This window comes from Notechis scutatus, chromosome 1 (genome assembly GCF_049901735.1).
Source record: "Notechis scutatus isolate UNSWTSFEM ecotype Mainland chromosome 1, rNotScu1.2, whole genome shotgun sequence".
In the NCBI taxonomy this organism is placed as follows: Eukaryota; Metazoa; Chordata; class Lepidosauria; order Squamata; family Elapidae; genus Notechis; species Notechis scutatus.
Window position 1 is genome coordinate 329,186,151 of NC_142009.1, and position 14,748 is coordinate 329,200,898.

Consider the following 14,748-nt stretch of genomic DNA (forward strand, 5'->3'; position numbering starts at 1 on the left):
ACTGCCTAACAAGGTTGAGCTTTTCCTTTAAACCTCCTGGAAATTTATTCTGCAATTTTGCATGGTTGTTAACTGCTACCTAAGAAGAGGCTGGACTGCCCTCTGTCAGGATCTCTTTGCTTGGGCAGGGGGTTGGACTAGATGGCCTACAAGAGCCCTTCCAACTCTGTTAATTCCGTTTTTAATATCCTGTCCTGATTTTCTCTCCGCTGCGCTGCTACCGCCACCTAGTGGAGGAAGAGGCGTGATGCAAATTTTGGATTACAATTTATGTATTTATTGGCAGGTCTTTTTCGGTCGTGTCTCTTTAAGATTTTCCAGGGCTGCAGGAAACCGGAAGTGTGACTGGCACGAGGCGAATTTCTGCTGCTCTTTGCTTCTGTTCCTGCTTCTGTGGCTTTTTTCTTCTGCCTGAATGGGAGAGAATAAGAAATATACATAGAAAAGGGGGTGTATCGGTGTCTGCTTCGCTCTGCCAAATTTGCAGGTCAGTAGGAAAAGCCGGTTGCCAACGTTTTCCCTGGCCCCTGCTCTTTTGCCTTTTGTGCATGCAATTGCTTAGTCCAGAGGTCTCCAAACTTGGCAAGTTTAAGACTTGCAGACTTCAACTCCCAGAATTCCTGAGCTCACATGACTGGAGGAGGAATTCTGGGAGTTGAAGTCCGCAAGTCTTAAAGCTGTCAAGTTTGAAGACCTCCTGCACTTAACAAATGTGAGAAAAGTCGTAAAATGGGTTAAAACTCATTTAAAAAATTTCTCACTGAACAACATAAATTTTGAGTTCAGTTGTGGTTGTAAGTTCAGGACTAACTGTACTAGGACGATTTTTTTATCTTCAAAGATAGCTTAGAAACTAATTAAGTAAGTTAAAGCAGGTCTCCTGGAAAACATAGCTTGACAGAGGGGGAAAAGATTTCCTGGGAGTAAAATTTGGTCAAGATTGTGACTCATCATACTTAATAACACTAATACTAATAATCCTTTATTGTCAATGCACAACATGTGTACAATGAGATTGTACTAATGTTAAAACCTAATGTTTATAGATGTTTAGCCATTAAAGTGTTAATCTTTTAATTAAAATGTTAATTCAGTTTAAAGCCTAATTAAAAATCAATGTTTTTAACCATAGCTTAATTGTAAGGCTAAATATAATAGGTGGGTGTCTTCAGAAATCAAGAGATTTAAAATACGTCTTTCTCTACCTAGACCAATGCTCTTTAAACTTGGCAAGTTTAAGATTTGTGGACTTCAACTCCCAGAATTCCTGAGCTAATATGACTGGAGGAGGAATTCTGGGAGTTGAAATCCATAAGTCTTAAAGCTATCAAGTTTGAAGACCCCTGACCTAGGCATTCTAGGCATATGTGTGGAACTTCAATTCCCAGAATCCTTAGCAGAGAGTTGGTTGTGCTAGATGGGGAATTCTGGGAACTGAAGTTCAGACATATAGAGAACAGAAACTATAGAAAATGAAGAGCCTGCATTATTGGTGAGGCCCAGATATTCTTCTAATGATGATTAGTTTGATGCTGGCATTAGTGTGTTGTATAAGAGCAGCTGCTGCAGCTTTGTACACCATGGTTTAGAGCAGGGGTGTCCAACCTTTCACCTACCCTGGGCCACATTAGAAGATGAAAATTTGGTTTGGTACCTCTCCTCCTGCAAATTATTTATTTTTATTAATTTTCCGGCCAAATTTTGCGGGGTGGGGGGAGGGGGAAGAAAGCTCGCCCGCCTCACGCCTACCTCTCCTCCTGCAAATGCAGCGGCGGCGGCAGCGGTGGCGGGGCAGAAGCAGCAGCAGCGGTGGCGGCAATAGCAGGAGGTGGCGGGGCGGGACTTTTGGGCTGCGGCTGCCCGCCTTTTCTGTTGCTCGCCTCGCCCGCCTCGCGCCTGCCTCTCCTCCTCTTCCTCGCTGGATCTTTCATGAAGGTTGGGGTGGGCGTTGGGCCGCATTACGAGGCGACCTGGGCCGCATGCGGCCGTGGGCCGCGTGTTGGACAAGCCTGGTTTAGAGCTTACCAGGATGTATAAACCCAGTTACTTTTGATTTAATTCAGTAAACTATCTATAACCACGTGTGAGTTCACATGTCATCACTTGAGACTTTCAAGAAGAGATTGGACTGCCATTTGTCAGAAATGGTGTAGGGTCTCCTGCTTGGGCAGGGGGTTGGACTAGATGACCCTTCCAACTCTGATTATCTGTTATCTGAGACCCTGTGGAATTTGACTCTTTTTAACTACTTTAATTAAAATACTCTTTGAATTACTGTAACAATATTCTAGGACACATTGTGTTGCAAATAATCTTTAAGTAGGGTGACTTTAAAAAAAATAGAACTGAGAGAAAATGGGGAAACCAGCAGTTAAAATAAAAACCTGATATAATTCTACAGATAAAATCAAGTTGTTTTTATTGTTATTGTTGATAGTTCTGTTTGCGCTATACTTTGAATAGTTCATCCTTCAGTGAGCCCAGCATGGGTCCTTCTTTCTATTGCTCTCTAATGGCTTCAATTAATTTTATTCATGTATTTATTTACTTATTGTGTCTTGCCTTTATTATTTTTATAAAAACTCAAGGCAGCCTATTAAGCTAATATTCCTTCATCCTTCTATTTTCCCCACAACAACAACCCTGTGAGGTGGATAGGGCTGAGAGTGCCTAGTCCAGTGATGGCTAACCTATGACACGCGCGTCACTCGTGACACGCCGAGGCACTTTGACTGACACGCCTGTTGGTGTGGGGAAAACCTGCACATTTAGAGGCTGCCTGTGCTCTGCTCCAATCCCTGCTCCCTGCTTGTTGCGTGGAGGCGTGGTGTCACCGCTGCCGCGAGATCTTTGCAGCAGAGAACCAGTTTTAACCGCCATAAACTGAGGTTTGTCAGTTTCATTACCTCAGGAACGCTACAGGAGGAAAGGAGATCCATGAGGTTCACAGCCCTGTAAGGTGGCCTTCCGATCCCCACATCCTGCACCTGCAGCCCTGAGACCAGGGAAACGAGTTTCACAACCCTGTGTGATCACCCCAGCCCAGTCCGTCATAAACCAAATTATTGATATTTCTTGAAGTGACACACGACCCGAGGAAGGCTACACTTTTTCCCGATTTTCGGCACACCAAGCTGAAAAGGTTAGCCATCACTGGCCTAGTCCAAAGTCACCCAGTCAGCTTTTATGCCAAAGGCAGAACTAGAACTCACAATCTCCCAGTTTCTGTTTTGGTGCCTTAATTACTAGATCACATAGTAGGTCTAGAATTACAGTTAATACATCTATAAAAATGACAATTATCCCAAATGTAACATTAAAATCTGCTTAATGGTGAGGCCATACTTGGAATACTGCATCCAGTTTTGGTCGCCACAATGTAAAAAAAGATGTTGAAACTTTAGAAAGATTGCAGAGAAGAGCAACAGAGATGATTAGGGGACTGGAGGCTAAAATATATAAGGAACAGTTGTTGGAACTGGGTATATCTAGTCTGATGAAAAGAAGGACTGGGATGACATGATAGCAGTGTTCCCATATCTCAGGGGCTGCCCCAAAGAAGAGGGAGTCAAACTATTCTCCAAAGCACCTGAAGGCAGGACAAGAAGCAACGGATGGAAACTAGTCAAGGAGAGAAGCAACCTAAAACTCAGGAGAAATTTCTGACAGAACAATCCATCAGTGGAACAACTTGCCTCCAAATGTTGTGGATGCTCCAACAGTGAAAGTTTTTAAGAAGAGATTGGACAGCCATTTTTCTGAAATTGTATAGGGTTTTCCAGCCTGAGCAGAGGGTTGGACTAGAAGACCTCCAAGGTCCCTTCCAACTCGATTCTAATCCTCTATTGCTTGAATAAACATCCAGTTATAGGTTTGAACTCATTGAGGGTTTGTTGTTAAATCTTGAAAGAAGTCAACATGTTTAAACTATGGTTCTAATAATTACACGATAACTCATCCTTAGTCCAGTTTCTACCTTAAAAGCATTGTTCACTTAATTGTGGTTCCCTGTTTGAGTGTAACTTTATTTTTAACTTTATTTTGATCCATTTAGGTTCATTTCACTACAGCAACCCTGGGCAGCTAACAAAGTTAAAAGTCAATAAATGATCAACCATAGTCAGTTCAAATGTGGAGTCAATGGATTATAAATTCATAGTATGACCAATCAAATCCAGCAGGCAGGATTTGGACTTAATTTGGAAGGCCAGAATAGAGAGGAGCTATATAAGTAGTCTAGAGTAGGGGTGTCAAACTCACAGCCCGCTGGGCAGATGTGTCATGCTGGCCACGCCCACCTCTGGTTTAGCGAAAGGGAAAAAAGACGCAATATGTCACGTGGTGCCGGCTTGATGCTGCGAGTTTTACACCCCTGGTCTAGAGCAATGTTACTCAACCTTGGCAACTTGAAGATGGGTTGACTTCAACTCCCAGAATTCCGCAGCCAGCTGGGGAATTCTGGGAATTGAAGTCCACTCATCTTCAAAGCTGCCAAAGGTGAGAAGCATAGATCTACAGTGTTGAATATCTAAATGTGTGTTAGTTCTAAGAATCCTCTGATAAGACTGATCCCTAATTCATTCTGTTCTGATTCTTCTTTAATCAAAGTAATCGACTACGGTCATTGGAAGAACACACGAATGTGCGCGCATACTGTTCTATTTGGCATCGGCTGACCTCTGTTTTATCTGACCGGAAACAAAAGACATGGCTGTAGCTTCCCTAATTTGCTCTGAAACCATAAGCAGGTGAGTGTATCTTTGGATCTTCATTTTTGAAAGGACCAAGAACAACAGATGAAATCTTATCAAAGAGAGATCCAACCTAGAATGACAGGTAGTCCTTGACTTACAACCACAATTGAACCCAAAAATCCTGTTGCTAAGCAAAACAGTTGTTAAGTGAGTTTTGCCTCATTTTACAACCTTTCTCTCTGCAGTTATTAAGTTGAGTAACGCAGTTGTTCAGTCAACCTGGCTTTCCCATTGACTTTGTCAATCAGAAGGTCGCAAAAGCTGATCACATGACCCCGGGACACTGCAACCGCCATAAATGAGAACCAGTTGCCAAGCATCTGATCATGTGACTATGCTGTAGCAGTCATCCAAGTGTGTAAAAATGGTCATAAGTCACTTTTTTCGATGCTGTTGGAACTGCAAATGGTCACTAAACAAACTGTTGTAAGTCGAGGACTATCTGTATGGAGAAATTCCCTCTCAGAACTATTAATCAGCGGAATGGCTTGCCTCTAGAAGTTTTGGGTGCTGCATTGCTGGAGGTTTTCAAGAAGAGATTGGACAACCATTTGTCTGAAATGATATAGGGTAGTGGCGGCTAACCTTTTTGGGCTCCTGTGCCAAAAATTGTGCACACGCTTGCACGCTTGCGCTCAATGCCAGCACCCAGAAGGCAATGCACGCCCCCCTACGTCCCCTACGCATGCGCGCGCAATCCCCACCACCCCCTTACCTGCACTGCGCCTCACAGCTGATTATCGGCCAGTTTGAGGCCTTTTTCTGCCTCCCAAAGGCTTGGGGAAGGCTTCTGCAGGCTTCTACAAGCTTTGTAGGCCAAAATCTAGCCCTGTTTTGTCACTTCCTGTTTCTCTGAAAATACCGGAAGTGACGAAACGGGGCTAGTTTTCGGCCTACAAAACTTGCAGAAGCCTGCAGAAGCCTTTCTCAAGCCTCTGGGAGGCTGAAAAAGGCCTCAAACCGGCTGAAAATCAGCTGTAAGGCATGCACGTGTGCAGTGAAGTAAGTTTGCCTGAAGCTTGCATGGCAGCACAAATGGCTTTGCGTGCCACCTGTGGCATGCCATCACGAGAATAGGGTTTCCTGCTTGAGCAGGGTGTTGGACTAGAAGACCTTCAGGGTCCCTTCCAGTTGTCTTATTCTGTAATTAAAAGTGCAAAATTTCTCTGCTCCTGGTTAGCTTTTATGCTGAAATTTGGAAAAGAAACTCTCCTTCACTCTTCCTTGTTATTTTCTGCATTCTTATTAGGGTGAGCTCTGTTCTCAACCGAGAGGTGAAGCAATTTGGAAAGAAGTACATGTTTGACAGAAATGAGGAAACTAGTTGGAACTCAGACCAGGTGACGTCTTATAAGTAACATCCTACTTTTGCCTGGATCATTCACCAACATTTCTTATGAACCTTACAACTCATTTGCGAGCTGGGCCAATGCTTGTTTTTTTTTTTATCCCACCTTTATTATTTTGTATAACTTACTCAAGGTGGTGAACATACCTAATATTCCTCACCTCTCATTTTCCCTACAACAACCCTCCTGTGAGATGGGCTGATGTGTGAGTGAGGGACTGGCCCAAATTGGGGAATTGCTGGAGGGGGAAAAACTGGGGAATTCTGGGAGTTGGAGTCCACACACCTTAGGTTGCCAAGGTTGAAAAACACTACATTAGACTGGTGCAGCTGCTATTGTGTGGGAGGGAGGGGGTAAGAGAGAGGGAGGAGGGAGGGAGGGAGAGAGAGAGAGAAATCTTGGACAGAAATCTTTTTATTTTCATAATATTTGCCCTTCTGTATTTTTCTATTTATTTGAATTTATCTTAAGCTGGTGATCTCCTCTTTTTGCTATATTAGGGTGCCATCCAGTGGCTGACAATGGAATTTCCTCAGACTGTCCAGGCATCTCAAATTCAGATTCAGTTCCAGGGGGGCTTTGCAAGCCGAAAATTCATTCTGCAAGGTAAAAAAAACTCACCCACAGTTAAAAATGCATGCCCTTGCTCAGTCTTTTTCTATCTGAGAAACAGAGGTGTGTGTGTGTGTATTTTAAATATTTAAATGCATTTAATGTGATGGCGTTAAGCAGCAAAACTGAGGCTGGGTTTGAGACCTGAGCGCTGCACAACGGGGTGAGCTCCTATTACTTCCCTCAGCTCCTTGCAATTTGAAAGCATGCAAATGCGAGTAGATAAATAGGTACCACTTCTGTGGGAAGATAGCGCGCGCATGTCGGCACCCACAATGCAATGCGCCCCGCTCCCCCCTGTGCATGTGTGCACAACACCCCCCCCCTTACCTGCACTGTGCATACGCGCACTTCCCAGCTTACCGGAAGTGCCGAAACGGGCCTGTTTTTTGGCCTCCAAAGGCTGCAGAGGCTTCTCTTGAGCCCCCGGAAGGGGGAAAACGACCTCAGGCTCCAGAGGCTCTCCGGAGGCGGAAAACGGGCACTTCTGGTATTTCTGGCTTCCCTTGAGCCTCCGGGAGGGCGAAAAAGGCCTCAACTGGGCTGAAAATCAGCTGTGAGATGCGTGCATGCGCAATGCAGGTAAGTTTGGCTGGGGCTCACGTGCCCACACAAATGGATCTGCGTGCCACCTGTAGCACGCATGCCATAGGTTCTCCATCACGGCCTTAAGATATTGGCCAGGTTGGAGACCAGAGAGGTCCCTTGGTGCCTTGCTTTGATATGTTTACTTAAATCAGGGGTATCAAGCTCAAGGCATGCGGGCCGGTGCTTAGATCTGGCCCATGGGGCTTCTCTGGAAACCGCGAAGGTGTCAGGATTCCAAGTAACAACCTCCAAAGAACGAGACTCCGAGAATATCGTCTTCCCAAAGATCCACTTTATTAGAGATGTCATATTGGCACATCTGGGGAACACCCGAATCTGAGAGTTCTGGGTTTTCCCTAACCCCAAGAAAACCCAAAATCCAACCCCTGCAACCAGCTGTCCATCACACTGTCCAATCCTCACTTCGTTCCAACTGGAGACTACGCCCAGTCACTCCCCAGTGCAAGGTGACATGGCCTTGACTTTCTGAGAAAGGAATGTTGTTGTGGCTAATCTTCCACCACTCCTTGAAATCCCCCCTCTCAAATTCCCAGACGCTGAATGTGGCAGCCCAGAAGCCTCAAAGAAAAAATGGCTTCCAAGCTAGGGAAGCGGGGGGGGTTTGGTGGTTTTCTTTTTAACACATAATTACAGTGATAGTAAAGCAGGGAGGCGGAAAGGGAGGGGGGGGGGCCAGAGTAAAACAACCAAAAAAAAAAAAAATTTTTTTTTTTTTTTTTTTTTTTTTTTTTTTTTTTTTTTTTTTTTTTTTTTTTTTTTTTTTTTTTTTTTTTTTTTTTTTTTTTCTTTAAATTTTTTTTTTTAGTTTAATTAAGATTTTTTTTTTTTTTTTTTTAGGCGATACAAGATATCTTCTCCCTCCTCCGGTTTCACTCCTCCAGAGAAACAAACGCTGGATATTCAGCAAACAGTAGCAAACAATAACAGTTCAGTCACAGGCACTCACAGTCAGTAATCTCAGTTAGTCGCAGTAGCACACAGTAACAGCCGCAGCAGCACACAGTTACAGTCAGTAAGCTTTCCAGCTTCTAATGCTTCCTTATATTGTAACTTCTAACCGCACCCTTAATCGGCTAATTGCCTGCTGCATTGTGCTTAAAGTGATAAGCACTTAAACCATGATATCTAAGTTTTATATATTTATTCACCCAAACCATATTTGGTATCAATGTTATACCTAACATACTCCCCTTTTGGGTGAAATAAATATATAATACCTTACAATCTAATCCCATATTTTTCACAACTCTCCTGGTGCTTACTGGCACCTTGGGCTTTAGTAAAATTATCAGCTAAATTGTCCTCCGACATACAGTACTCTAGCTGAATCATCTTACTTCTTACAGATTGTCTCACGTTTAGGTATCTTAGATCTGTATGCTTGCTGCTTGTTTTTACTCCAATATTTGTGCTGGCCATTTGAATTGCTGCCTGATTATCTTCATGTATAATTATAGGATAATCTACTGTTATACCTATATCAATTAACATTTGTTTATACATTATTAATTCTGTACATAACAATGATAAACAGGAGAATTCTGCCTCCATAGTAGACAAACTTATATGCTGTTGTCTTATTGACTTCCAGCCTATTAATGTCTTACCCAGCATTATGGCTGTTCCTGAAGTCGACTTTCTAGTGTCTCTTTCTGATGCAAAGCTAGCATCTGCATATGCACTTAGAATTAAATCACCCTTTGGTTCTAAATACAATGAATAATTCATTGTCTTTTTAAGATATCTTAATATCCTCTTAGCTGCAATCCAGTGTCTTTCACATGGTGCAGAATTGAATCTAGCCAACTGATTCACGCAGTACGATATATCTGGTCTAGACCAATTACTAATATAACTCAAACTACCAATTAAAGATTGATAAATCACCTTATCAAACTCAGGGCTTTGTTCATCAGTGTTGCTAAACTCCTGACTCATTGGAGTCTTAGCCGGCTTACAAAGCTCCATCTTGTAATCTTTTAACAATTTGCTTATCTTATCTTCCTGAGATATCTTAAAACCTTTCCGTGTTTTCTTTATATTCAAACCGAGATACTTCTTTATCTCCCCTAATTGCTTGATCTTTATTCTCTTTCCTAATGATGCTATTATTTTATTTGCTTCATCATTAAGTTTCAGTTATCAAAGCAATATCATCTGTGAATAGTAATAATAATGATACTTTCCCATTTGTCTCCCTCTTAAACAGACATGGATCGGCTAAACCAGCTTTAAATCCTATATTGTCTAGTTCCTTTACAATATACTGGTTCCATTCATAGCCTGATTGTTTTAGACCATAGAGGCTTTTCTTTAACAACCAACAATCATTATTATCCTTATTTTCACTTTTAATACCAACAGGTTTTTCATATAAATAATATGTTTTAATGGGGCGTGCAAGTAAGCAGTTTCCACATCTAGATGGTTAACTATATAGTTTTTACTAGCTGCCCACACTAAAGCTGCCCTCAAGGTTGCTGCCTTAAGACTAGGTGCAAACACCTCATCATAGTCATTAGCATTCTGCCTAAAACCTTGGGCTACTAACCTTGCCTTATGGATTAAATTACCATCTTTATCTATTTTTACCTTAAATATCCATTTGCAGCCAATGGATTTCTTTCCTACAGGTAATTTGGCATTTTCATACACCTTCATATCACTTAATGAATTCAGTTCCTTATTCATTGCTGCATACCATCTTTCTTTTTCCTTATTAGGATACTTTTTAATTTCTTCAACAGAATTAGGAACTTGATTAATCTGGCACACTGTGTTAGCCTGGTACCTATCAGGCGGTCTAGATATACGTGTAGTTCTTCTGGGAATTACAGGGCTTACAGGAGGACTTTGTTGAACTACTACCTGTTCATCTTCCTCATCCTGTTCAGCTATTGAATCTGTTTCTTCCTTTATGGGCACTATTTCATCCTGTATTTGTCTCTTTACTTTATTTTTAAAGTTACAGGGATAACTAATGGGATTTCTATAGGATTCAATAATTACATCTTTATTGGCATCCTGTTCTAATTTCTCCCATCCTTCATGTTCTAGAAATTGGGCACTAGCACTACATAACACTTTAGATGTGCCTTTTTCCCAAAATCTATATGCCCTATGGTTTGCCTGATAACCAACGAAGAAAAATCTTTTAGCTCTATGTTGCCCTTTTTTTCTGAGTTGTGCAGGAATATGCACCCATGCTGGTGCACCAAATGTGTGCAGGTAACTTAGATCAGGTTTCCTGCCATGCCATCTGGTAAATGGTATTTCACCTGTTGTTGTATTAACAACGTTGTTCAATATGTTATTAGCACACATTGTAGCCTCCCCCCACAAAGAATCAGGTAACCCAGAATCATTTAACATTGTTCTAACCATTGCCTTTAGTGTTTGGCCTCTCCTTTCAATAAAAGCGTTATGTTCTGGCCTGTATGGAGCAGACTTCTTATGCTCTATTCCAGATACCTTAAGTCTGTTCTGGAATTTGTTATTAATAAATTCCGTGCCATTATCTGTCACCAGGGTTATCAGTTGCCGTTTAGACTTTCTTTCCAGCAAATCTAAGCCAATTGAAAAAAATGTTGATATGTTTCAGTTTTGCTTTTCATTAAATAGCAAACCCATATCTAGAATAATGGTCCATAATGCTCAGTATATATCTAGCACCCCCATACTGGGTTTCTTTGGACCTATTATGTCTGCAAATACTACTTCTAAAGGTTCTTTTGTTTTGAAACCATTTAGCCTATTTTGCAGGCAATACTTTGCTCTTATCTTCACAGCAAACATTACAACGCAAATATTTATCACAAGGTTTTAACCTTATTCCTTCTAGATAACTCAACTGTTCGTTTTAGCATTTTAAAATTTACATGCCCCAAACGCCTATGCAATAAATGGATACATTCTTCATGAGGCTTTATATTATTAAATACAGTATGAGCCTCCCTTTCTTACTATTATCTAAGACAGGGATCCCCAACCTTTTCGACCGCTGCCCGGTTCCGACATCAGCTGGGCGCGCCCGGCCAGTGCAAGCGTCAACTGGGCGCCGCCATCTTTATGCAGCGAAAAGGCGCTTCCGGTGACGTCACGGAGCGCTGTTTAAATCATAAAAAAATAGCGGCATAGCGCTTCTGGTGAGCTTTTCGGGTAGAAATGGCTTTCTACCGGAAAAGCTCACTTGCCACTAGCATACTCCATCTTTTATGACGAAACAGCGCTTCCGGTGAGCTTACCCGGAAAAGCTCACCAGAAGCGCTTTTTACCAAAAGATGGCGGCGCCTAACAACCAGCGGCTAAAGGCTTGTTCCCATGGCCCGGTACCGGTCCGCGGACCGGCGGTTGGGGACCCCTGATCTAAGACATATAATGTTCCATTTAAAGCTGCAGTTACCCTTTTGTTATCTTTTTCAATTATGCAATTATTATCCTTAAAAGTAATTACATAACCTAATTTATCTAATACCCTTACTGAAAGCAAATTAAACTTTAGTTGCGGTACATACAACATTTTTATATCCTGGTTTATGTACGGACAACGTGCAAAACCTTGACCTTTAAGCTTTCAGGTTCCAGCCATTGGCAAGAGATATATGTTGAGAACTTGTAGACATTTTTATAAATTTTGTCTTATCTCTTGTGATGCAGTGGGATGCGCCACTGTCAACCACCCATAAATTATTCTTCACATCAGAGTTGCTAAGCGTGGCTAGTTCAAATGCTTTCTTTGGCTTTTTATCTTCTGGCTTTTTCTCTTTTGCAGAATCTTGCCAAATGTCCTCTACCTCCACAATTAAAACATTTTTAATTGTGTATGCCGTCGAAGATAAATTCTCTTCTTCCGGGTGCTTTACTTTGCTTTGCTGGTTTCTTTCAAGCTTTGAAGATAATTTCTCTTCTTTCTTATCTTCTCTCAGCTCGTCACGCTCACGCCTTCTTCTGGCTTCTTCTAGTAGCCTGCCTGTAATCTCGGTTAATGAGAGGCTTTCTTTTGGCAATACCTCTAACGAAGTCACATAGTCATCATAGCTTTGATCTAATGAAGATAATATTATGTAGACTTGTTGCAGTTCATTAAATATAAGCTCTTTTTCTTGCAATTCTTGAAAAATGCTCTTCATACAGTTTAAATGAACTAACATATCTCCATTCCTCTGAAGATGCGTTGAAAAAGCTTCGTGTAAGATTTATATGTGCTCCTACACTGTCCCGAACATAAATCTTCCTGAGGTTCTCCCAGCAGTTTGCAGCATTTTCTTCCTCCACGAATATGGACAAGCTGCTGATCACAGAAGTCAGTCTATGATGCATAAAGCCTGCTCATTCTTCAATTTAAAGTCTTGTAACTTTTCTTTATCATCATCATTAGCAGGATCCCAGCTACTCACATCTGGTGGGTTTGCTATAATGTCCCACAAACCTTCTCTGCGTGAAGTAAACTACATTTCATTGACCATGAAACATAGTTTGTTCCATCCAGCCTGGATATCATGGACAGTTGTGACAAATTTACTTGTGCCATTACTCTTCAGAATATTTTGACTATTTTAAACTAATTAAAACAGTTTGTTTTTACAGTAATGTGCAACTCACACCAACTCTCTGCTATATCCTGGTTAGTTAGACTATGCTGCTGGGCCCATAACCAATGTTAGGGTTTTGGGGATTAACCCCTAGAAGAGTATTGCAGCAGTAGTCAAGCCAGGAAGCCAAGGAGAGCGGAAGGGCCCCAGAGTATACACACACTGAACACAAACACTGTTTGTAGTTTAAATAGTTTTTAATCCAGTTAGAGTTTAAGCATTGTCATTCAGTCCATTAAGTCATTCACAGTATTTCCATCCAGTAAGACTCACTAGTATAGTCCAAGTTAAGAGTCCTTGCAATATCTTTATCAGCCGATAAAGATATCTTCTCCTCCTCCGGTTTCACTCTCCAGAGAAACAAACGCTGGATATTCAGCAAACAGTAGCAAACAATAACAGTTCAGTCACAGGCACTCACAGTCAGTAATCTCAGTTAGTCGCAGTAGCACACAGTAACAGCCGCAGCAGCACACAGTTACAGTCAGTAAGCTTTCCAGCTTCTAATGCTTCCTTATATTGTAACTTCTAACCGCACCCTTAATCGGCTAATTGCCTGCTGCATTGTGCTTAAAGTGATAAGCACTTAAACCATGATATCTAAGTTTTATATATTTATTCACCCAAACCATATTTGGTATCAATGTTATACCTAACAGGAACAGCCCACGGTGCCTCCCTCTGCCAGCGAAAAGGGAGCTCGTTTTCGGCCGCAATGCCTCCTGCAGCCCTCTGGGGGCTCCATTTTCACTGGCAGAGGGCTGCAGGAGGCATTGCGGCCGAAAACGAGTGATGTTGAGCTGGCCATGCCCACGCCAGCCACACCCACTCACCCTCCTGATGCCCCCGATGCACAGCCCTGATGTGGCCCTCAGTGAAATTAAGTTTCACACCCCTGACTTAGACCATGATATCTCTTAAACTGGCAATGGCTTAAATTCTGTAGTCCAGTCTGTAGAAGCATCCTGTGATGACCCGGGGCGTGGCACAAAGGCAACACAGTCAAATAAGCAAGAAGAGTCCCTTTATTATCTCCAACTTTGCCCCCAATGTCCAGGTTACCTTTGGCTGGAGAAAAACTCTCCCAGGAACAGCCTTTAAGTGGAGGAAATTCAGTCCGAAAACAAAGTACAAAAAAACTGTGTTAAGCCTGGATTCCCCAACGGGTGTTAAGGAAAACAAACTAAACAGAACGTGCAGCGAAGTCAGATAGGAAGACAGGTAAATGTGTGAGATAAGTTTTCTAGTTAACACGCAGTAAAAATACATATACGCTTGTGCTATCAAAAATATAGTTTATTCCATTTAAGAATTATAGCATAGTCAAATAAACGGTCCATTAGTCATATATCAATTTCAGTCAAGTCTTGTCGGGGATACTCTATTTGCAAAGTCCGTGTTGAATAGCCAATGTCAGTTCACTTACAATAAATCAGTCCAATCTTTATCTTCTCTCCGTTGAGAAAAATCAACACTCCTTTTTCTCTCCCGTTCCAGCAAGAACGCAGTCATCAATCCATCCAGTAATTAGGGATCTTCAAGCCATAGAGAGAGAGAGCTGCAATTGCCTCGCTTTTTATATAGTGCTTTTACAACCATACCCTTAATTACATTCTTGCAGTTAAAGTTACACACACTTTAACTAACAAACCATGATCACCATATTTATTATTTTTACCCAAACCAGTTAGGGTAAACAATGTTATCCCTAACAAACTGTAACTAAAAATCCAAACAAACCACGCTGCAGTAATAACAAGCTAAAACTCACAAATAATTACAACGAATGATCATATACGAGTGGGAGATTTTTCCTCATCCGCCCTACAGCCC

General features: G+C 41.8%; 1 protein-coding gene across 1 annotated transcript; it reads left to right on the forward strand.

Moving 5' to 3' along the window:
* The first annotated feature begins 349 nt into the window (after nucleotides 1–349).
* NR2C2AP (nuclear receptor 2C2 associated protein) lies at nucleotides 350–6,910 on the forward strand. The gene is made up of 4 exons (XM_087954382.1): nucleotides 350–487; nucleotides 4,609–4,748; nucleotides 6,004–6,094; nucleotides 6,604–6,910. The coding sequence occupies exons 2-4, from the start codon at nucleotides 4,708–4,710 to the stop codon at nucleotides 6,805–6,807; spliced, it is 336 nt and encodes a 111-aa protein (XP_087810508.1). The 5' UTR covers nucleotides 350–487; nucleotides 4,609–4,707; the 3' UTR covers nucleotides 6,808–6,910.
* Nucleotides 6,911–14,748: the final 7,838 nt, after the last annotated feature.

Excerpts from the sequence above, each read along its gene's own strand:
- NR2C2AP (XM_087954382.1), top strand. The coding sequence starts at position 4,708 with ATGGCTGTAGCTTCCCTAATTTGCTCTGAAACCATAAGCAG. Across the intron at positions 4,749-6,003 it reads TGCTCTGAAACCATAAGCAG|GGTGAGCTCTGTTCTCAACC; the intron begins GTGAGTGTATCT and ends CATTCTTATTAG. Across the intron at positions 6,095-6,603 it reads CTAGTTGGAACTCAGACCAG|GGTGCCATCCAGTGGCTGAC; the intron begins GTGACGTCTTAT and ends TTGCTATATTAG.